Source organism: Homalodisca vitripennis, chromosome 4, assembly GCF_021130785.1.
Source record: "Homalodisca vitripennis isolate AUS2020 chromosome 4, UT_GWSS_2.1, whole genome shotgun sequence".
Lineage (NCBI taxonomy): Eukaryota > Metazoa > Arthropoda > Insecta > Hemiptera > Cicadellidae > Homalodisca > Homalodisca vitripennis.
Window position 1 is genome coordinate 116,341,135 of NC_060210.1, and position 25,134 is coordinate 116,366,268.

The window sequence follows — 25,134 nt, forward strand, 5'->3', positions numbered from 1 at the left end:
AGGGTTGGATACTACCCTATAATACTTTTAGCATTTTAAAATATCCATAAAAATATCTGAGATCGCCATGAACTAATTACGAGCCTCCGAAACGCATAAATCTTTAGAAGTAGTTTAGACTCAGATTTATTACATTAGGAGGAAATTATATTCAATAAAATACTTGTTTGTTAGTATCTGAGAACTCAAAAAACCTAATACATACATTCTCTACGATCACATTTTCACTCCCAAAAAATTCGAGATGCAATGATGTACCTTGAGGAACTCCATGAAATTCATATCTAATTTTTATAACATCTTCATGTCTACAAGACAAAAGCATGTATAAATAAATTTATTATATACAGAACACGAAATTGTAAAAATCTGCTTTTACTCTATTTTTTATATAAAATATTGTACTGGTTTCTGCAGTGTGTGCAAACAAAATAGGCTACCTGCGGATAAAATAAAACATAAGCTACGGCACCTGAGACTGTTTTCCACTCCGATTCCTGGCAGTCAGAACGTTCTGTATTGTTTACTTTCTCGCCGACAGCCGATCCTAGATCGATCCGGACCCTCCCCGATGAGTTATGATTGTTGGGGCGTCAGTTTCAATCAATTAGGATTACCTCAGGAGTCGGCTCCCGGGCGCCCGCCAGGTGTTCTGTAATCTTGGATCTGAGTCGCAGCTGACGTGTATATCGTCGCGGCCTAGCTTCGACTCTCAGGGTGCAATTTCATTTGGGGCTTGCCGTTGACAGGTCTTTGTGTCGTGCCTGACCAGATAAGTAGAATCTGATCAATTCTTAATCTTTAGCATTTGGTCATAAAAAAGTGTAACCGCCTGCCTACCGAATTTACTTTTGCCAATAATTCGAGAACGTGAGAATTCGAGAACCATTTACTTATACATAGTTCCCAAATGTTTAGCTTATTCTTGGGGTTCATATTTCAACATATTTTAATGCTTATACGTTACAAAATTCCCGACATGTGTGTGGTACATGATCTAGGTTACACTGACTGAGTTTGTATGTCGGTTTGGTTTATTTAAAAAAGATTATTATAACTGGAAAAAAATAGAAAATAATAATCTTGAATTCCCTTCCACTCATCCATGTGACACTCTTTTTTTCCACCGGCCAGAGATACCGTGAGTATTGCTGAAGTGTTGTGTCTGTTGGCTGTTTATTCAGCATAATTACCCTAATGAAAAGTCTGAATGGAGACGAAAGCTCTCGACCATGACAACGCGGCCGCCAGAAGGGGTGTTTTTTTGTTCCGCTGAAACGGAAACGGGAACTATTTAGTTCTCTAAAAGGCAGGGGCTGGAACCCTTAAAATATTGGGATAATTAATAGCGCAATGAGTCAGCAGAATTAGATCCTGCGACGTATAGAGGCCCCCACGTAGCACTTCACGCCGTGTGTAAGCGCTTCAAACTTTCACGATCGTCTCTGTTCATTCGCGAGCTCAGAGCACAATTCCCGCGACAATGGACTACTTGGAGAGTTAAGGCTGTTCGATCACGAGCTCATGAAAGATGAAGATCTTATTACCAGGCTATGAATAGACTATGCCGGCTGATCACGCGGAACCCACTCCGCGACAGACGATTATAGACCTATTTCATTTATTGATGGAAACTCGAAATTTCTTGAAATTGCTGATGCCAATTGCTAGAACGTGTAAATATTTTAGTATTCCTCTTTCGATAGCTAAAAGAAATAAATAATAAATAAAGTGTGTATAAGATATATTACAAGTGTAACTAAAATATCGAATTAATTATAACAAAACAAACATCTTATATTTTATCAAGTTATCGAGCTGATCATTTAATTCTTATTCATTTCATTGTTAAACAACTAAGCACCAATTGTGTGTTTTTTTATTCAAACCAATATATTCATTTTAAATATTCTCAAAACCATTTCCCCCCGGAATACTGCACGTAAATAAATATTATTCATTTGACACTTCCAATAAACTAAAATTTTGTATAATTGGTGACACACTAACTCATAATTCTTAAACTGTTATACTACTTAATAGGAAATTAAATTTTGTGAGTGTATTTTAAGGAAAAGAATAAATATTACTGTAATGTTCAACGTTTGTTTATTATGTACTTGTATAATGTATCTACCTATTATAAAGATTGGTGAATTTTATACTAATCGTTTAAGACGGTTTTAGACTACTCATCTCTTTGGTACATTAACAAGTCTGTTAGGGTCAAGAGTCTAAAATAAAAACTAAGTTGCAGCCAATCCTCAAACTATAGTCCTTGGAAACATAAACAACTAATTAGTTTTCAAATTAATTTCAATCCCAAGATCACATTAATCTTCTCCGAATCCCAATTCAATATAACATAAATGCGTTTTAAATCATTAAATAGGTTTAAGAATAGTATATTAACAGTTCTTGACCCTCCGTTTTTTTATTGTTTTTATTATTATTATTTACTTCATGAAAATGCTACATGATAAATAACTGATGACTTAATATATAAAATGTACTTATATGAATCTACATCGCGTCTATTTAATCTCATAGATGCAGCAATATAGATTTTATTAATTACCCACCAAAAGTCTTTTGCTAATTTTCCATTTCCGTCAAAAGTATTTTAAGTCAATTCTATTATAGGGATAAGCTTTTAAAACGTAGTAACGTTTACCTAATACCAAGTAACAAAAGCATTACAGTTATCACTATATCGCGCTAAGTTATGATTCAATAACCCGCCCTTAAAATTAAGTTAGGTGCATTTTCTGGACATTGTATTAAAGCAGTGACTGTACAGCGTTTGTGGTAAACGCTTGTTAAACGCATGCAAGAGGTGTAAAGAGTAGACACGCCATGAGGCCAAAGCTCTGTGGATTGGTTGTTGGTTAAGCGAAAATAAACGGCAATTTCCTGGCGGTTGCGGAATCATGCGAGGTGCAAATCCTATTCTCACTAAGAGAAAGGTAGGCCTAAGTAACCAAGTAAGCGGGAAAGGTTTCGGATGGGTTAATTTAGTCACATTTTATATTTTTTTAAACAAGGCTCATTAAGATTCCTTCTATAAAAAAAGAAAAATACATAAAATGATCATTTCTCACGAGGAATTGATGAAATTAAAATAGTAGTTTTAGAATATCTTGAAGTGAGACCTATGAAAAAAATGCTGCATATCAGTGTAGGTAAATGGCGTCATTTAATTTTCTCATATATTCAATGGAAATTTCTTTTAGTTGCCCAAAATATGTACCTTTTATGCATATAATTTCTCATGGTCTTTTCAAAGAATTAGTTTTCTCTTCGGAAATATTATCATAATTGTCTAAACTAAAAAATACCAACAAATATTAAGCCAACAAAAATTCGATTGCATCACCTTCAAAGTGCTGTAATCGAAATCTTGGATGAAAGTTCGGGTTATTGAATCGTTATCGAAACAAAATTCTTAAGGACTAATAGAAGATCTTATTGCACCTTGTGTAGAATGAAAGAGATCAAGATATTTTCCCCTTATCCCATATGACTTCAGCATTCGAAGACTAGTAGGTAATACTCTTTTTATGACCGTTTAACGTTGGCCAAATGATAGAAACGCGTCGATAGTTCCAACTTCTATTACATCACTAAATATATTCCTCATCGCCGTTATTTCGTGGACACTGGAAGACTTGGAAGCTAGAGAATATGGTGAGCTCTGTACACGGTATATCAGACTAGTCTAGAATCTAGTCGGCACATGACGAGTAATTATCGCTGGTAACTGCTGGAACCGCCGCGATGGCCTCTACTTCCGTTACACCATCAGAGCCTCTCTTCATCATCGCTCTTTTTGGTGGACACTGGAAGAGTTAGAAGCTAGAGCATGTGGTGAGCACTGTACACGGTATATCAGACTAGTCTAGAATCTAGTCGGCACATGACGAGTAATTATCGTTGGTAACTGCTGGTACCACCACGATGGCCTCTACTTCCGATACACCATCAGAGCCTCTCTTCATCACCGCTCTTTTTGGTGGACACTAGGTGACTTGGAAGCTAGAACATGTGGTCCGCACTACACACGGTGTATCAGACTAATCTAGAATCTAGTCGGCACTTGACGAGTAATTATCGCTGGTAACTGCTGGAACCGCCGCGATGGCCTCTATTTCCGTTACACCACCAAAAACACTCTTCATCGTTGCTCTTTTTGGTGGACACTGAAAGACTTGGAAGCTAGAGCATGTGGTGAGCACTGCACAGGGTGTATCAGACCTAGTCTAGAATCTAGTCTGCACTTGACGAGTAATTATCGCTGGTAACTGCTGGTACCACCACGATGGCCTCTACTTCCGTTACACCACCAGAAATACTTTATCACCGCTTTTCACAAAGTTATCCTAAGTCATTTGCTGGAACGACCTTGAATGTATTTTGTTACCTTTCCGTAACCTTATTTTTAAGTGACAAAAATACGTAATAGTTTTAATTAAATGTAAATTTCAGCGTTCAAAATAAAAATACATTAAAACGAGGTTCAGTACAAAATTAAGTGCCATTTACAGTTTTACGTAAATCTTTATGGTTTTCCAATCACGGTAAGCAATACGTTCCGTATAAAAAAATCCGCTTCTGATGTCAATCTACTAGTCAAGATGAAAAGGGATAAACAGAAAGGCAGCTTTATTGCGGGCGGTCTATTTAAGACTTATCGGCGCGATAGCTTTGAGCGCGGTCAATCACGACGCCCTGCGCCCGCGCCGCCATCGGATAATCTGGGACCCGGTTAATCTGCAGCTCGCGTGAACCGCTATCGCCCTAAACGCTGCGTGTTTGCTAACGTGTTTTTGTTGTTCTACACCACAGTTAAGATTTAATTATCCCGGTTATCGTTCCCGTATCCTGTCGCAGGCTCTTCAATTAGACATGCAATTACTCGACAGCGACCGCCTGGTAACTGGATGGTAATGGTAATGGTAATAGTGATGGTAATTGTGACGGCGAGTTTAACCCGGCACAGACCAGAAGCGTAATGGTGCGGTTTAGGGCCGGTAAGAATTAGCGAGCGTTAACAAGCTGCCACGGCTCAAAACTTGGGAACAAAAGATGGACTAATTTTCCACCTTGCGGAATGCCTAATATGCGTGTTATTATTGAGGAAAGTAAACCAAACTCCTTATGGAATTGAAATTAAAAATCTCAGTACTGAGCAATACTTAACCCTTTAATAATATACTCTTAACATGGGGGCATCTGAGGGGGCTCCTGAAAATTTTAAAGACAAAAATAAAAGATGCGCCCAATAATTTACTTTAAAATAGGACACATTTATGATATCTTGAAGCTCACAAATTTTCCTAGGAAACATTCCTGAGCCCCTATTTTTGGAGGATACTTTATACTTCCTAAAACACCCAGTGTGTCAGCATCCCTCGAAAAAATTGTCTATATACGTCACTGTCTCTAATACTTAAAACGTAACAACCCACATCACTTAGTATGTACTTTTAATCATTGGAAATAAGTTTTAATAGGTATAGTCAACTTTAGTATCAATTGTATCGTAAAACAACTGCAGCCTGGGTGTTTATTTTAATTCCCTCATAATTCCGTTATTTACAGTTGAGTAATCAACAAAGCATGTCTAAGGATAGAAGGGAAATGCATCTTCTTAACAAAATTAGTAATTAGAACAGTACGTAAATTAGTTTTGTACTTTATTTTTTACGATTTTGCCTTATTAATAATTTACAAAGATACTTTGATTCTTACCATTACAAATAGTAGGTATCGTATGTACACTATTTGAATGTCCACTATATGAAAACGTAGATTAGGAAACGTAACATTTTAGTATAAATTATGTAGAATATTAACTGTATTGTTACATTTAGTAAATATACTATGGCGGATAACACATTTATCTGTCCGCAGAATGGTTTTTATTTCATTACAAAGCCACGATAACCGTGTGAAATTGATGTTGGTTGGAAAAATGTGTGTGGTTGCGTTTCATATACCCTCGTGATATAAGCTTATAAGCCCGAATACCTCAGAAATTGTAATTAATCAATGACTTATTTGCAAGAAACAAAGCGAACTGCGATTTTATTTGTACTCCGAACCACCTAGTTTCGTACCTAAATGTGTTGAATAGTTAATTGATAAAACCGTCGTTCTATTCGATTATCACGCTCCCGCGACTCGAGTGTTGCCCCCTAAAACCAGATCTACACGATCAATCAGATTAAGTTCAGTTATCTAATTAGTTCAGAATACTGACATTAATACGTATGGCCTGTGGCATAGCCGATTGAAGAAAAGAATGAAGCGAGGTACATTTTTAATTCACACGAAATTATACTCAATCTTTTGAGATTGCAAGGCAAGAATGACCTTGCGAGTTACACTTCAGTCCTCGATCTTTTACTCGCTTGTTTAAGAACAATATGATTAATTAGGAATGATAAAATCATTTTAGACTGTGTGTGCGATTCAAACTTAAAATTGCAACACATTCCTCTCGTTTACTTTGACGTTACAGCAGTGTTAAAATATTGGTCAACGGAATTGAAGAAAATACTGATTTTGAATGGCGCATTTTAGATCTGACGCGCGGATTGACGGTTTAAGATATCAATTTGGCTGCAACATACATTGGTACATTTTTTATTTATCTCCGTTGACTTTTAAATACCCATTTTTTGAGATAACATCAATGAGCAGTACTCAAACGAATACAATCGAGACCAAACCAACAACTCCCCCAACCACCACCCACGCACCCCCTCCCACCAGTGTACCGATCAATTGATCAGCCACTGAGCCCCCTCACACCCCTTCAACAATGCTGGCGGCTGTATCTCGGGGGGGGGGGGGCTGAGCCCCCGGTGTATCCCCTCACTGTATCTGACTGCTACTCACACTAAGGTAGAGTGAGAGCAGATCATTCAGGCCTACCTTCAATTGGAAAATAACACAAAATATTAATATCTACAAGGCAAAATTGAACTATCGGTATAAAAAATACATCCCCATTGATAGTAGTATCAAACTTAATTTTTGGAAATCTTTGGTGTTCCCCAGAATATTAGCGGTTTTTGAAATGAAATCAATATATTGCGAAATAAACGATTTCGAATTTTGGTTGTTATGATATGGCTGGCATACATGGCGTTTATTTTGAATTAAAAATTAGGTATAGTGTAGCAATAGGTAGAAAAACTACTTTCTAGGTAAACTTTTACTATTCAATTAAAATACAATTCTCTCCATGACTACAAAAATAAAGTAGGCATATTAGTGCGTTATTTGGAGATAATTATAAAATAATATAATAATTATAAAATCCTTAAAGACACAGAAATTCTTATAGTTTTTCAGAAGTCCTAGGTGTCAATGGAAAAATCGGTATCAAACACGTAATTTTTATGTTTTGCTGCCTTGAAAATAATATTACATTTCAAAAGCCATCCCTTCAAATCTCTTTAACTGTACCAATCTGTATCACTGATCCATATTATCTCGAATATAACCCTGTAAAGAATACGGCGGTTTGCAGAAATCTCAATATACCGGTTTGTTACACTACCCCGTTACGACTTTACAAAGGGGGGGGGAGGATTGTCACAGCACACATTGTGACACCGAGGGGGGCGGGGCCACCCCTTCCCCCCACCAACACGACCGGTACCACTCAATCTGCTAACTACTGCTGTTTACCATACACAAACACGGCTTGACTAACATATCGTCACCAATGTGCCGTGCCGTGTCAATTGTTTGCTGATCGCTTTTGTATCGGTAACTGATCCTGTTCAGACGACACTATAAGTGCAGTCACTGAACTTACCATATACAGTTTACCACTCAATCTGCTAACTACTGCTGTTTACTACCATACACAAACACGGCTTGACTAACATATCGTCACCAATGTGCCGTGCCGTGTCAATTGTTTGCTGATCGCTTTTGTATCGGTAACTGATCCTGTTCAGACGACACTATAAGTGCAGTCACTGAACTTACCATATTACCATATACAGTTTACCACTCAATCTGCTAACTACTGCTGTTTTACCATACACAAACACGGCTTGACTAACATATCGTCACCAATGTGCCGTGCCGTGTCAATTGTTTGCTGATCGCTTTTGTACTGGTAACTGATCCTGTTCAGACGACACTATAAGTGCAGTCAACGAACTTACCATATACAGTTTACCACTCAATCTGGTAACTACTGCTGTTTACCATACACAAACACGGCTTGACTAACATATCGTCACCAATGTGCCGTGCCGTGTCAATTGTTTGCTGATCGCTTTTGTACTGGTAACTGATCCTGTTCAGACGACACTACAAGTACAGTCAACGAACTTACCATATAAAGTTTACCACTCAATCTGGTAACTAATTTTTTTTTCTAGTATTATATTATAATGCAAATGAATTAATTAATGTATGCGTTGCTGAACTAAATGAGATAACGGCATAAAGAAAAAGACCACAGTTCTGTTTCTACAATTATTTGATAACACGTTGCTAGTATAATGTGTTTGCATCAAAAATTCAACAACCCTTGTTATTGTTTTAGCTTTTGCTAGTTCATCCCATCTTGAGGCCTAGCTTTGACAATGCATGAGGTGGTTTGATACACAACACACTCCAGATATAATCGTTAAACTTTACGTTCTGTGAGTGGCGAAACCTAACTCAGTGATGTTATTGTCATCGAGTTTGCAGGGGGGTGGAGAGGGGTGACCGTGGGTGAGGGGGTACAAAGCGCTCGTACGCGAACAAAAGCGGGGGCAATTAAATCCGACAAACATAAGCTAATTGTCGTCGTCATTCGAAATTACCCCAAACCCGGCGTAATCGAGTCACCCCGCAGTCCAGACCGTGGCGAATAATGTTATCTCTTAAAATGATAATAGACACAAAGCGAGGGGGTGGAGGGGAGGGTGTCACCCTTGCTGCAATTTGTCCCAATCACGGAGTCGTCCCGTGACCCCCAACTCCGTGACTGTCTAGAGTTACGTCGTCACCGCCCTGTATTTCCCAAATTTTCTTTATTTGTTCAAAATTGTTTTATAAAAATCACCGGCCAATTCCTTTTAGAAAATTAACTACTTATAAACGGATCAAGGACCAAAGGACTCGACAGAACCAAACTCACTGTTAATTTGTTCCCTAATTACTTTGCTGCCCTTTGGCGTTTTCATAAAAAAACATCAATAGAGTTCTTCCTTTGACCAAAAGGAACCCGTGTACATTCAAGAATTCTCAATATTTAAAAAATGTCGTTTCAATTGGATTAGCTAATAAGAAAAAAACAAACGGAGGTCTTGTCAGATATACTCATAAACCCAAAAATGAATTAAATGCATTTCGTAAAATGTTCGCAGTTTGATGCAAAGTAGCCTACTTACATTGTTTTCAAGTAATCAGCGGATTATCAATTGTTTAATCATAAATAAGTTTACCACCCGTACTGAAGTATTATAAACCCTGCTTCAGAAACAATGTTATGTATTCTTTGCGTGAGGAGATCAACAGTCATTATATAATATGACCAGCCCAAGGAAAATATGGTATCAAAACAAATCACAAGTAGTGTCAATTGAAACATTATAACTAGAGAAAACCCGATGTGTCAAACAGACAAAACCACAGAAGAATGAATATCAGAAACTGGTAACCAGACAAAGTCCTACAAGCGATACGACCAGAGTCTGATACTCATACATAGCCTGAGAATATCGACGATCAGAATCTGATAGACAGACAATGGCCGAGAATTTCGATGATCAAAATCTGGAAACCAGACAACGCAAAGAGAAGAGTGACGACTAGTTTCTGATAACCAGACAAAGCCCGAGAAGAACGACGATCAGAGATCCCCGTAAGCGACTCGCTCGACTGAGCGGACCCAAGAGAGTGGAATGTTTAGCGGAAGGGAGGGAAAATAAAATCGTGCAATCGAGAGCGAGGCTTTGAGCGAGTTTAACAGCGTTAGACTCCCGGGGGAGAGAGGAACGGCTCCCGGCAAATTGTCGGGGACATCCGAACCTCTTCCTAACCCAAGCAGAACTGTTGGGTTCACCATATATTGATTCGGGACCCCAGAGATTGAGGGTTTTACACAGGCGTGAGAGACTGGATCTGGGGGTTTTAAGGGAACATTTGATTTGGCAATATTGATTGTTCATTGAGCTCACATTGATGAGTACATTTCTATAACGTTTGCTAAAAACGTAAAAAAATTTTTAAAAAAATGTTCAGTATAATCTCAAATTACATATTTTTTTAAATTATTTCAATTAATCACCATTTTCAACACAGAATTTATAAAGTTAATCCTAAATAAAAAGTGACGATTTTAAACTCGTATATTACTGAATTCAAATGGCATAGGAACATTTAAGTTGTACCATTGAAAATAAGAAGAACGTTTTATTTCACTCGTTAAATTAACCCTTGGCTGTTAGGTGAAACCAACAATTCAATAGATCTATCTCATGGTTGATTTAAAAAATAAGGAAGCAACTTTTTTCTTAGATTTTCACTTTTACCAGTCACTTAAAAATGCACAAATTTATTTTAGAACACCATTAATGAAAGGTAGCTAAATCAGCAATCGCAGTCAAAACGTACTTGGTAGGACTAGGTTAAAGCGCTGTCCAATAACTGTTTAGCTCATGGGAGTATATAATGGGGGCTCAGGGAGCTCAAGTCCCCCCCCGTGACATTTTGAAAGACAAACATTAAAACTGCACTCAGTAGTTTGTTTTTTTTTTTTTAGCTAGAACACATTTTAAAGCCCAATAATTTTCCCGGAGATGATTCCCGAGCTCCTCTTTATGGAGGGTATTTTCTTACCTCCTGAACCACCCGGTGTGTCAGCCCTCCAAAATAATTTTCTATATACGTCACTAATCTTGCTAAGTTAATACTACCAATAGTACTAGGCTACTTTTCTATAACTTACACGCAGCCAGTATGTATTAAAGCGGCTTCATATTTTGGTACTGTTGACATAATTATATTCTCATAGAATATCACATACGTTTACTCCAGGAATGTACCCTGTATGGGATCTTACACTATGGATCCATTCACAATTAGAGTAACAAAGTCCGATTTCATATACCAGTTCACCGCGCTTATATTTTGTAAATAAAAATAAAAAAAAACTAGGCTGCTTAAAATTAAGATTGAACACATTAAAAAAAATACTTTTACTTCCACTTTCAAATGCAATATAATTGCGCTCCGATATTATTTTCATGCGTAAATATTTCTACCAGTGTTTAATTCTTAACCGATTTCACCATATTAAGTTCTATTTATATATTCCCCCCCAGTTAGTGTATGTCACTAAATCAATCCAAACATGCTTTATTAAATATAATTTTAAGATTATTATTATGTATGAAAATGCCTATACATCTTTTAATAGAACAGTCTAAAGCACAAGAAACTAAATTAAGTTTACTGGAAAGTTTACCTAGGCAGTCATTTATTCTAATTTACTTCACAATAAGCATCGTTTTCAACAACTTTACTGCAAATATCAGTTACTAACATTTACAAAAATAGAAATAAAATTGTAACAAGAAATGTTGTGTATAAAAAATGTACAAAAAATGGATAAGAAATATGAAATAAATTGTATAAGTTTAAAACGCGAGATCCGCGCTGACTGAAAATTAAAAATAAAATATAAAGTAAATACAAATGCAATTTTTGTGATGAATGCAATAAAATTATATTCTCTACAAATTCTCCGATATTGTCTAAACCATATACGTATAAAGAAAGGTTCATAGTCATAGTTCAAGTAAGGATCACTCTTTTAAAACCATCTATTCTACTCAAGTACACGTATTATTTATTTAGTAGTAGAGATTCAGTGAAAATTATATGGAAAAAAGTGAAAAAATATGGAAATACTAGAGAGATAATATATGGGAAATTCAAACAAGATACTAACAATTGTAGGATTAAACACGAATATTACCCCTATGTTGATCATATAACTTTAGGCAGACAAAAATTTGCCTGACACCCAAAAATACAAGTACACTATTTTAATCTGCACCATCGGATTAACGAAATTATACGATTATGCCTAATTATAAAATACAATCCACGTAATGATGTTACATTTGAAACCCCTCTTTCATACCGCTATTCACTATTATTCTAGAATTAAAGACCCTACACCTCCACAGTTATAATTTCAAATTTCAACTTTTAATCCCTAATTAATCGAAATTATCATACTGTAGGGTGATTTTTAACTGTGACAAAAATTCATGCCTAGAGAATCTGAGTGTGTAACATCTTTATTCCACTTTCAAAGTTGGCCACTTAAAACGATTTAATATTATTTATAGTTGATTATATAATGAAAAAAAATGTACATGAAAACATTTTTAAACACAGTAATTGCTGATAAAACATGGGTGCCACGGCAACTAGCAGGTACCGGCAGCTGCAGTATTACCAACTGCCATCCAGTCCTGGCGCTCATCAACTCTCTCTCTCCCTATTGTTTATTTATCTGGTGTATTGCCGCCATGTTGCGCCGCCCCGCCCCACCCCTCACCCCCTCTCCACACCCCTCACTCTCACACACTACATTCTATAATCTAATCAGACGCGATTTGACGATGTATTATATAACCCGTTCTGTCGCCTGTCATACTTCGCTTATCGTTACCCTGTTCTGGCTTAGCGAGCGCTTGGTGCACAACGTTGGGCTCCCCAGTCCACCGACCATTAGAATCGGCTACAGCTTTATATAGTACAAGCCTCTGTATGGATACAAAAATGAAGATATAAATTAGTTCACATGCGTCAAAAACCAATAACATATAAATTAATAACATAGACCAAGTAGGATTGTTTTCTTGACAAAGATTATACATAAAAATACGATATAAATACTATAACAAATACTATACTATAATAAATAGCCCTCCGCTTGGTTCGCTTCATTGCAGGAATCATGTAAAGAATGCGGTTAAGAGTTTATAAAACATTGTAATTTAATTGTTAAAATTCTAAAGTTAAGTTAAAATATTAAAAATAGAATATTTTGGAAGCTGTATTTCTATATAGCATTGTCTTAACGAGGATTGTGGAGGAACGCTGTGTGTAATTTATTTATTTCAACGGTAAACCATTTTGTACAACATAACTTATAACAAAGTTGGCAGCTATCCATAACCAAGCATTTTACTTAACATTAATCAAAACAACAAAATCAAAACACAATCAGAGAAAAATAACAATAATAACATAAAGGATTATGGTGATTTAAATAAGGTTTATGATGAGTGTAATGATATCCATGGAATCTGAACAACAATAATTATTGCAAGTTAACAACAATAATAATATAATAATACGTAAAGAGTCTGGGCGAGATAATAATAAAAGTAGCAGCTAAATAACAAAAATTATATAACAATAATACACGTATAGAATCTGAACACAATAATAATAACAACGGAAACAGCTAACAACAAAAGTTATATAATAATAATGGCGAGTTACATTATGGTCTATAGTGAGATGATATTTATATAATCTGAACAACAGTAATAACATGTATAAATCTGACACAATAATAATAACAACAGAAACAGCTAAACAACAAAAATTATATAATAAAAATAATAATGGTGGGTTACTTTAGGGTCAATATATATATAGGAATCTGGACAACAATAATAACACGTATATAATATGAACACAATAATAATAACAGTAAACAGCTAAACAACAACAAATTAAGAACTAGTTGCCCGTCATAGTAGCTTCCCCAAGCACGATCGAAATGACTGATAAGAGGATCCAAAAAATTCCACACCACCTGAAACCTCATTACCTTCTCTCATAAGTCTGGGAATACAGCTGTGGTAGCTGTAAAGAGAAGGAAGTGCCCTCTTGAAAAAGATGTCCCCGGAACGAGTGGATGTCGGAATTCGAAACTCGAGAAGAGAGAGAAGACGAGGGCAGTCTAGAGCACCGTTAACAATCTTATGAAGAATCAAGATGTCCGCCATCCTTCTTCTAGTCGCCAAATGTGGAATGTAATATTCGCGTAAATTAATTAAAAACCTCTGATATATCTCTCCTCTTCTCGTACATCTCTAATATCTATGGCGGTAATAAACATCTCTTTTATCCGTCCTGACGACAAAGAACGTTGATTCTGTCCTGATGATAAACATCTTTGATATCTCTCCTGATTATATAACTACGTCGGGGATACCTGATAAAGCTCTCTGGTGATTATCCTGATGATATACATACTTCTCTTTTATCTATCCTGGTGATAAAAACCTTTAATATCTCTCCTAATGACAGACCTATATCTCTGATATCTGTCCTGATCTAGTGTATGTCCTTATGACAGACGTGAACATCTCTTATATCTGTCCTGTTGATAATATCTCAGATTTACTAGTGTTGGGCTCAAACTCATTAAGAATCACGAGAACCTGTCATCGTGGACCACGAGGAGATGATGTTATTGGCCTCCATACTATAAACCTACTTCTGCTGAATGGCTCGCTGTATTCGACGCTTGGCTACTTCCGTTCCGTGCAAACTACTTCACACAGGAACTTCCTAGGACTCCCCCCCAAAGTAATTGAAAATTTGGGGGGTTTCCGGACCCTTTGAATCCCTCGCTGGCTACGTCCTTGCAGTGAAGCTAGTTCATCTTGCCTCAGTGTTGTACCAATTTTTGTACCGTATTCATGGACCAGTGGTCCAACTTGCGAACCACGATCAGTCTGAGCGAATTTGAATTCAAAGTCCCATAGAGACAACGGAACGTTGATACTATTACCGGTAACTTCATTACGTCGCCGGTTACTTGAAGAACAATATCAGATTACTCCGAAGAGGCTGCTGGAGAAGACAAAACGAGAGGTAAGAAGCGCCGCCAACGAGTCGTTCAGAGCAGGAACAATAGAGGAGCGCGGCTCGGCGCAAGTAGCCAATTGTCAAGGGGCAAGGCTGTATTGACCGACCGATCTGACCGGGGGCGGGGGTGGGGGCGGGGGAGTCTGATGGACCTAAAAGCTTCTCAACTGATTCACTTTGCCGACTCCACTATCCCGATCCCCTTTGTAAACAGACTCGATATTCAGACTGAGACGGTCTATCACGGTCCCGAGCGCCTTTGTCAGCGCCAAATTGCCCGGAGCTATTGTCGAACCACTTTGCAGGGTTTGGAAAACATTCAGATTTGCATTTTAGAAAAAGTTTTCGAGTTTTCGGATCTCCTTTCGCCTCACGGGTCTGCCAAATCTACGGATAGCTGGATATACCGTCTCCGAAACGTCGAGTTAATCATTGGACTTTTTCAACCCTGTAATTATTTTTAGACTTCGGAATGGCTGTCACGACCAATCACAAATTGTTTCGGAATTGTTTGAGAAAAAAATCAGCACAAATTTATAAGTGATAATAGAAGTATTTATAATGTTACTTATTGTTAGAAAATGATTCCATTTGTTCAAACCATCAAGCCTGCTAAATTTTTCTGGAAGAACCGAACTTGAACCTGGGATTTTTTGTACTTTTCCTGTATTAAAACGTACCTTTTGCAATCAAAGTAACCACCGAAAATATTTAGCTATATCGTTAATCTTTCATTATGAATTACTTTAAAGACGAAACCTCAAGGTATAAAGGAGCAGCTGGAAAACTAAGTTTTCATCGGATATTTTTTGAACAGTCTAGCCTAATTTAGTTGCAACCTGAGTGATTGTCGATTATACAACATACGTGGTTCTCATAATCAGAATCAGGACTTCCATATGATAAAATATTACTAAATGTTAATAAAAATAATACTTTTCCAAATTGTTTATTTTTTGTGGAGTTGCCTGACGATGAAACCTTTGGTTTCGAAAGGCCTCGTTCGAAAAATAAACAATTTGGGAAAGTATTGTTTTTATTAACATTTAGTAATATTTTTTGGAGTAATATGTTTCCAATTGCTCCAAGAGTCTTCCATATGATTGGTGGTACGATAGCTTTAAAATGCCATTGCCGTTGTGGTATTTGCAGCACAAGATGTGAAATAGATCACCGACCTCTATCTGAAGAACAGTTTTCTCTCTAAATCAAACTCAATAAATAGGCTACCTGTGTTAGAGTCCGTATGTACTCAGTGAGATCTGTATCTGTTGCAGGACACAAAGAGGACGACAGCACTCGCAGCTCCAGTCACAGCCTCAACAAGAAGCAGCGCAAGGCGAGAACAGCGTTCACCGACCACCAGCTGCAGACGCTGGAGAAGAGTTTCGAGCGCCAGAAGTACCTGAGTGTCCAGGACCGCATGGAGTTGGCCGCCAAACTGAGTCTGAGCGACACGCAAGTCAAGACCTGGTACCAGAACAGGAGGTTAGTTTCAGGACAGTGCAAAAATAGTATGAGAGTATTGAGCCTCACTCCAGTTCACCTTCCTCTTAGTGCAGCGTCTGGAATCTGACGCATCACAGACTTGACTCCTGGAATCTGGACTCATGTTCGTCTGAAGATATCCAAAACTGACAGCGACGATGAAGCTCATAATGATTTCTTTACATAGTTTCGACATCAGTGACATATAGACTACAAAATGTAGTGTAATCTATGTGTAGAGACATTCTCATTGTCTCATCAGATGTACAATTGATTACAGGCGCTGCACTAATAGGAAGGTGAAATGGAGCTAAACTCAAAATTCTCATTGAATTAACCCTTCCCACTTAATTTGAGAATCAGTAGCCTTAGAAGGATTTTAAATTTAAACTTTGGTGATCAAATCAAATCAAATCATTTCTTTATTGCTTTTAGACAATATATAACATTGTATAGCAGTCGTCATATATTCAAACAGCAAATACTCTACACACTCACACACAGTCAGACTTACATTTCACTCATTCACACTAATTCACACTATCTTTGTATCCAGATTTTAAAATTTTGGTAATTTAAGATATTTTTAGATTAGATATCCCAGCGACTCATCATAAACTCTTCTATGATGGTGATGATTTAGTTATCAGTTTACACCTATTTATTTTGAGAACCTCCCTGTTCCTACATTTACATTCATTAGCTTATTTGTCAGTGGCGCGGTGTAGCGGGTACGGCGGTTATCGCGAAATAACAGAATCAAGCAACGTCGAGCGTGGCTGCTGCTTCGATGGGTGACCACTGAGCGATCCTGTCCTTACAAGCCCGGCCATTGGTGGTGGTTCAGAATTCGCCTTTAAGCCGTTGGTTAGTTAGAGAGGGCTTCTTAGCCCTAACTTCACCTCATAAAATAACACATTACTTTACATTTTTTATTACCTATGACAAACTATTGCAATGTTAATTTCAGCCTTACCGATAATACGATGAACAAACTTATGATGATTATTTATAAGTCAATATCTGTTTATGTATTAATCTTTCACTATAATTTAATAAATTCTTATAACGTGCTCAATTTCTAAGTAAGAGGTGCTGTGTCTACATATTATTAAAAAGCCTAAAAAAAGTAAAATTTATTTATTATTCTAATTAAGTTAGACCAATTACCACGACAATTTATAATAATATAATGAACTACTTATTAAATTACATGTTATGCTGCTTTACTATATACCTCCAATATGAGTTATTTTTCTATTTAGGTTATCACTTATCGTATATATCTTCATATACAGTAAATATAAAACATCAAAATGTTTAGTATAATCTTTTCTGTAAATGCTTTTCCGTTTTATGCATTAACAGCCTTCAAAATATGATGGTAACTTACATTTCACATGAGTTTACTTTCTTTTATTCGGTCCAGGAAGAAATTAACATAAATTCAGATTTTTTAAAATTTTAAGATCTTATCACCATACAGTTTTGTTGCAATATTTGAATACTCTTCATAGCCATTTTTTTTGCATAAATCCAAACGGAAAACCTCAAAAACAGAGAAGACTTTTGGCAAAAATGTTGGAAATGTGCTTAATGTATTGATTTCTGATACTGATTTGCGGGCTGTTATTTTTTTCCCGTATTAAACCCACTGAACAACATTAAACATTAAATCCAAAACAACTAACGACTGACAGAGCCACAATGACATTCTCTCCACCAGCACATTGTCAGATCGCTTCACTGCACTGGCCAACACAGGGTTATCAGTATTCACCCTGACCCTATCATCACCATTTGCATCATTTCCTGCGTTTTATGTTCCTTATCATAGCGGAGAACAGCGCACGCAACATCTTCCGACAAAGCAAACGTTTATTTTGTTGTAAATTCTCTCCATCCTATTCTCAGACTATTGAAACAGTCTACATTTATTAGTCTTCTAATCTGATTTCTGAATAATAATTACAATTTGAAATAGTGACAATGAAGTTTGTTTTTGATGATGGAAGGATTGTGAGGGAACCAGGATTTTCCGGACATTTGCCATCGTTCAGTAATACTACGTTTCGAGATCTACAATCTGATCTCTTTTTCGGGTAAATAACTAACCTAACACATAATTACAAACTGTTCCTCTACCAAAGAAATCGATAATCAGGCTCACTAATTTTGGCGGAACTCGAAAATGTGGTATGGAAAGAGCTACGCCCCACTGGACTCTAAAAGTGGCAAAAATATCACCTGGTTCCAAAGTTGCATTACAGCAAACAAATCTTATTAATTGAAAGGACCTTTTAAATGTAATATCTACATTTTTGTTTAAACGTTGTTTTATGTCAGCACAACTATATATTTTGAATCCATTGCACTATATATATTTTTTTTCATTTCATGTATATTTTAAAGTTAGTGAATTTGACACCCAACACGGTGGTTGTGATTCCTGACTTACGTGTGTCACAACGCTCTGGTATAGTTTGTTCATTTTAACCTAGTTTGTATTTATGTGTTAGGTAAGTTATTCACCTGAAGAAGAGATCAGATTTCAGATCTCGAAACGTTGTGTGACTAATTTTTTGTATTATTGAAAGATGGCAAATTTCCGGAAAATTCCTATTTCCTTCAGTAACAACGAACTGAAGTTGTAAATGTACAATGAGTAGTTCTAGTTCCAAAAGAATAGAATTCTTCAAAAAGTGTTGTCATGGATGATTCCTAGTAGAATATCAATACTTAACGAAGAATATCAATACTTAATGAAGATTATCAATACTTAATGAAGATAATCAATACGTAATGAAGAATAAGAATACTTAATGAAGAATAACAATAATTAATGAATAATATCAATAGTTAATAAAGAATATCAATACTTAATGGAGAATATCAATACGTAATGAAGAATAACAATAATTAATGAAGAATATCAATAGTTAATGAAGAATATCAAGACTTAATGAAGAATAACAATACTTAATTAAGAATATCAATACTTAATGAAGAATATCAATACTTAATGAGGAATAACAATACTTAATGAAGAATATAAATATTTAGTTGGACGTCGACCAAGCCCTGAAAGTCTAGAGAACTCACAAAATTCTAACTCTGACTCCGCCAACTAGAAGTCACGTGGTAAGGACAACCCGAGCCACGTGAAGAGTCAAGTGTCGAGAGCGCCTCTAACTGTTGCTGAAGAGGACATTTACCAAGGGCAAGCGATGATTCTTCATTTGCACCGCCCAGAGGCTCGGGCTCCTGGAGTAATTGCTGTTTATCGCTCTCCCAGAGTGGCCAGAGTCCGTCGATAGCTGTCATTGGTCCACGACAACCGCCATTCCACGACAATCAGCTAGTCATTAAACCCAATCACCCGGCCAACTCTTAACCCGGTCGGATAATTACCACTCTTTGCCTCTGATGGCTCTCTGGGCAAAGGTTTCCATAATTTTGTGGGAAGCAAAAGTAATGATGATCATTTTGGAATGAACTTTGCGCTTGTCTTAGCATTTCGGCAAGAGAGTGCTTACGAAACCCTTACAGGATTATTATTGTGCAACCGAATAACCTGCAGGTTTCAAAGGTATCTTTTCAAATCAAGACATTTTAGCAGAACGAAATAGTAAGTTACAGCTCTTTTTACAATATTTCCGTCTTCAAGGCCACATACGTTGGCTGGTTGTCATGATTGTTTAACTCACACTATATTCTGTAATCCTACAGGATTCTTTTCACTAACACAGTTGAACAAATTAAATTGAATCCTACTCGACCTTTTTCAATACGGTACTACGATTTGAGCAGAAACAATTTACCCATTTGATTACCTCAATTACCAGAATAAAGACGTTAAGTGATGACCAAGATAGATTAAGTAAATTAGGCTTCAAATCTCAGTGTGGACTGCTGAGTCATTTCTTTTTATTATTGAATAGTAGTTCTGTCGGTTCACTGACTAATCGTGATTATTAGACACAATTTGGATTTTTCACAATTTTCGAGCACTAGTACATTTTTTGTTATAAAATTAAAATGATTTACATCCTAAAACGGTTTAAATAGTATTTCGCAGGCCATAGAGCTTCTCCAATATATATTTTATAACACTAGCGGTCATTTTTGTCCTTATTTGTGCCTAAGCATTTGGTATAAAAAGTTGCATAATTATCGAACACGTTTTGTACAGTCATTAAAATTGCTTTATGACAAAAATGTGGATGTCACCTAACGAATCTCATTTAAATCCCTTAGAATTTTCTACCTGTGAGATAAATATATTTTGAAAATAAATTCCCTTTTACCGTTCTTTATTAGATTATTGGGTCTTTGCTGATTCTCAGTTTTCGTAAGTACCTGATCCTGAGTCGAGTGGTGCTGTTTCCCTGTGTTTCACTGCAGTTCGTGCTCCCTTAATTTAAACGGAAATAACATTAATCCTGAGACGTTACTAGATGGGGAGGATAGGGACTTCGCTGAAAATTCCTCTGAGTGAAAGGTTATAAAACTGTATGTGCTGTCAACTGCGAATAATTTTAGCCCTTTCTTTCCATTACGATTTCACCATCTTCTTAAAATGTGTCTTCTCAGTGGAAATCAACTTCTTCAGATTATGTAGTTGGACTCGACTGATAATTCCTTGACCTTTTTTCACCAAATTATATCAATGGTCTTTCAGTCACAGTCCGTTACGTCTAGTAGAGAGTCCACCGAAGAACACCGTGAACACAACTCTACTGATACCTCCTTGACCGTTTTTTCACCAAATTATATCAATGGTCTTTAGTCACAGTCCGTTACGTCTAGTAGAGAGTCCGCCTAAGAACACCATGAATGCAACTCGACTGATAATTCCTTGATCTTTTTTCACCAAATTGTATCAATGGTCTTTCAGTCACAGTCCGTTACGTCTAGTAGAGAGTCACGTATTGGGGAGTACCTGTATCAATTTAAGGATTCATCTACACTCACACGCTTCTTCCATCCACCAGAGACCACTTCATTACCTGCCCTACATCAAAGGTGCCCCGGAGGTGCCGAGATAGCATCTGCCCCGTCCTCTGTTTGACCAAGGCGACTTGCAGGGCTATTAATTGCTACAGCAATCGATTGTCCACGGGCCCCGTTGAGGACAGCTATTACACAGTCCATCGCCTTCATTGTTGATCCCGGCTTCGCCGCTGCGGCTTTGAAGCCATCCACAAAACATCTTCCCTCAATGGAACATATTCATGAAGAAAAGGCAAAACCTCAAACACCACTGAAAAACAATTCGTCCAGTTTTTTGTTGCTATTTTGTCAACGACTTCTGTGTTTCAGAATATTTATGGCTCTAGGAAAAACAATACATGTATCAAGGATGACAATTCTTACAAACCGTTAAACCTGTCATGTCCAAACTTTCTAATACTTTTGACTTTTGATCTTAGCAATATTAAGTTTAAACATTAAACACACTTTAGTGTGTACAAATTCTCTAATTGCTTTTTTTAATTCTAATCACTATGAAATAATAATAATGCTGTGTATTAATAAACTGATACAACAAAGTATTGAAAATCTGAATAAACGTATTTTTAATACCGACACAACGTACGAAAGATCTATCACACACACACAAAGACACACTGAAGAACTGCAGTTTTACCTTTCCAAAATCAATAGGGTATCATTAAATTCCAAGTTTGAAGTCTCTAGGATTTTCTATCAAGAGTTATTCCACAGACAGACCAGACATGGTCGGATTTCTCTTTGATCTTTTGGCCTCAAAATCGATACAGTTCTTTCTTGGGGTTTCAAGAGCTGTTGTACCGAACGGCGGACAATGACATGTTTTAAGAAGGCACTTTCAGGTCCTTAATATCCTTTGATTCTTGTGTAAGTTTCAAGGTTGTTTGTGTTGGGTTTATGTAATGAGCCACTACGATTATAGAGAAAAAACAATTGAGCATCCAGTAGGCTTTAAATCATATAGTACATTTTCATTTCAACTCCTTTGCTGGAAGAAGAAACCTATGAATAATGTACAATTCTAAAAAAGTGATTTGACGGTTTTTACAGTTTGGAATTGGGTGAACCTTTACTGCACTATTTTACAGATTAAAACAAATTCAATTTCGATCTGCAATTACTCACACCTGGGATACACTACTGTTAAGATTTGACAAATAGGCTCTAAATCTTGATCCTGTGTGAGTCTGTGCAGCACACCTGATTACCACAAGAGGAGAGACCTGGAGTCTGGAGACGAAGACCTCACTAATAGCGAGGTCCAGTGTGCAACGGATACACATTAATATCGATTTTCTTCTTGACCGAATCAATTTAGATGTGGGTATTCAAATAGGGCATTTACAGCGGAGAAGTGATATATAGCAGTCATTAGGGGAGCCGGGGTAGCGTTTCCGCCCGAGTGAGCCCATACAGCGACCGCACTGCAGGGCGAATCGGCTCCGACTCCAGACCGCTCTCTGCCGTCAAACTCTTTCACATTCAAAGCAGTTACAATTTCAGCTCATAAAACTGCTGCTGTACTAATTATTGCGGTCGCAATTTGTCATACGTAATGGTTCCTCCAATGGAACAAGGGCTGCTCAACCGTTTCATGTTCACAGCACTCGATATTGTTTGTTATCGAAGAACTTTTTCCGAAGATCAAGTTTTATCTCATTAATCTTCCGCCCCATTTGAAGTTTATTTTTGACAATGGGAGAATTTTGAAGGAAAAGGGATGAAAAATGCCCGAAAAAAATCCTGTTTACTTCACAATCTTCCGCTATTACCACCTATCATTGTCTATTCTTTGGCACCGTTTTTACACCTTTCTTGAAGATGGATTATATTGTCCATTTCTTGTACCATTTCTGTTCTTCCAACTCGGTATACTAATACTCCCCAATAATCATCCTCTATTACCACTATTATATCATGTATTGTCGTAAAACTAATAACATCACATGTCTAAAAAAGAGTCCTTCTTCTGGAGCAAAAATTGGGTTAAACTTCAACACTGTTTCTTGTCATGTAAACAATGAATAGCTGTGTAAATGTCAAGTTCCTCCATACAAACTGTTTAGTAATGATCTTCAAAGTCCATTATCTGAAGATTTCATCGCATTAGAGATCCCTTATTTTTATATGAAGTTCTTTCAATGCAAATGGTATTTTTATTGGTTTTACTCAACGTTTTAAGGGAAAATCTATATTAATCTTCCCGGAATGGAAACTGTGACTTACGACGAAGGTCAATATGAGTAATCAATGCACCAAAATACTTACTCATGTAATTCAACGCTCCATTTGAGCTGTAACTGGTTGAAACAACGTTTACTTCGCTGTAAGTTCTATTTTAACTATCCTAAAATTAAAAATATATTTAATTTACTTTAAATTTTGTTGTCTATAATTGGTCTTGATTTTAAATTACCGTATTTTACTAATCGTCCTTGTACCATGAACTTTCCTCTGTTTTTAAAGCTGGATAATATTAGTATACTTTTCTTGAACACCAGTCGCTCTCTTTATTGACCTTATACAATATTGCTGATCGCCTGAAGTGACAGTGAGATATGTACTTAAGGGCCTAATAAAGTCGGACTGTAATTTGTCAAACAATTTCGTCACCAAATTTGACGATAGCGAGTAATCATCAAAAGAGAATGGGATTCTTTCAAAACACCAGTAATCCTCTATTGTGTCGGACAATCGTGCAGGAAGACAATGAGAAGATGACAAGAGAGTTCGCGCTGTAATGGCCAACCATTAAATACGATCATGTAAATCTTTTCATGTTAAGCAATTCTAGAGCACTTCGAAAAGAAAACACGGTTAAGTGCTCTGTTTAAATTGGTTGTGTAATGATTAATCAAAATAGAATGATGCTGAGCGTGTCACCAAAATTATGTAGATTATGCACTTGATTAGTTAGCAATTTAAATTATAATTCTAAATATTTTACTAGATAACCACTAACAAAACTTACCTTACAAGAAAAACTCACAAACAATAAAATTGCGGTTCCACATACATATTTTTACAACTACTGAATAATAACTGTCAAGCTAAAATAAATAACACGTAATAGTAAATTTCTTATTTTACCAGCCCAAGTTAGGGCTAAGAAACCCTCTCTAACACTTAAACTGGGCACAACGCGAATGGCTTAAAGGTGACTTCCGAACCATCACCAATGGCCGGGCAGGCGAGCTGCTTGCAAGGACAGGATCGCTCAGCGGTCACCCATCCAAGCAGCAGCCACACTCTACGTTGCTTGATTCGGTTATATCTCCATAACCGCCATACCCATTAAGTTGCATTTACTAGTCAATACTGAGTGATGATAACTATTCTTATACGAAGCAAGCCGTCAATGTTGTTTGTCGCAGTCAACGTGTTAAATTAGTAATTATTTGAAAAACATCAAGATTATTCATTAAAGGCAAACTTAGATGTAAAATGTTACAATGTTTTTACTAATCTAATGGGACCAAATCTTTCTTGGAACGAATCGCTTATTGGTCTCGTACACAGCGAGTCAATGCACTAAAGCTTGATCCATTCACAACTCTCCAGTGTCCTCTCTAAGTCTCTAAAGTCAAACATAGGAGTCACACGTTACTCTAACAGGATCAAAACTTGCTTGGAACGAAACGCTTATTGGTCTCGTACACAGCGAGTCAATGCACTAAAGCTTGATCCACTCACAACTCTCCATTGTCC

General features: G+C 36.8%; 1 protein-coding gene across 1 annotated transcript in view; it reads left to right on the forward strand.

Moving 5' to 3' along the window:
- The window catches only part of LOC124359981 (homeobox protein B-H1-like), a 41,615-nt gene that overhangs the window by 11,887 nt on the left and 4,594 nt on the right, over positions 1-25,134 (forward strand). Inside the window, exon 2 of the mRNA XM_046813194.1 lies at positions 16,203-16,413. Coding sequence (XP_046669150.1) covers positions 16,203-16,413 — 211 coding nt within the window. The remainder of the gene's footprint in view (positions 1-16,202; positions 16,414-25,134) is intronic.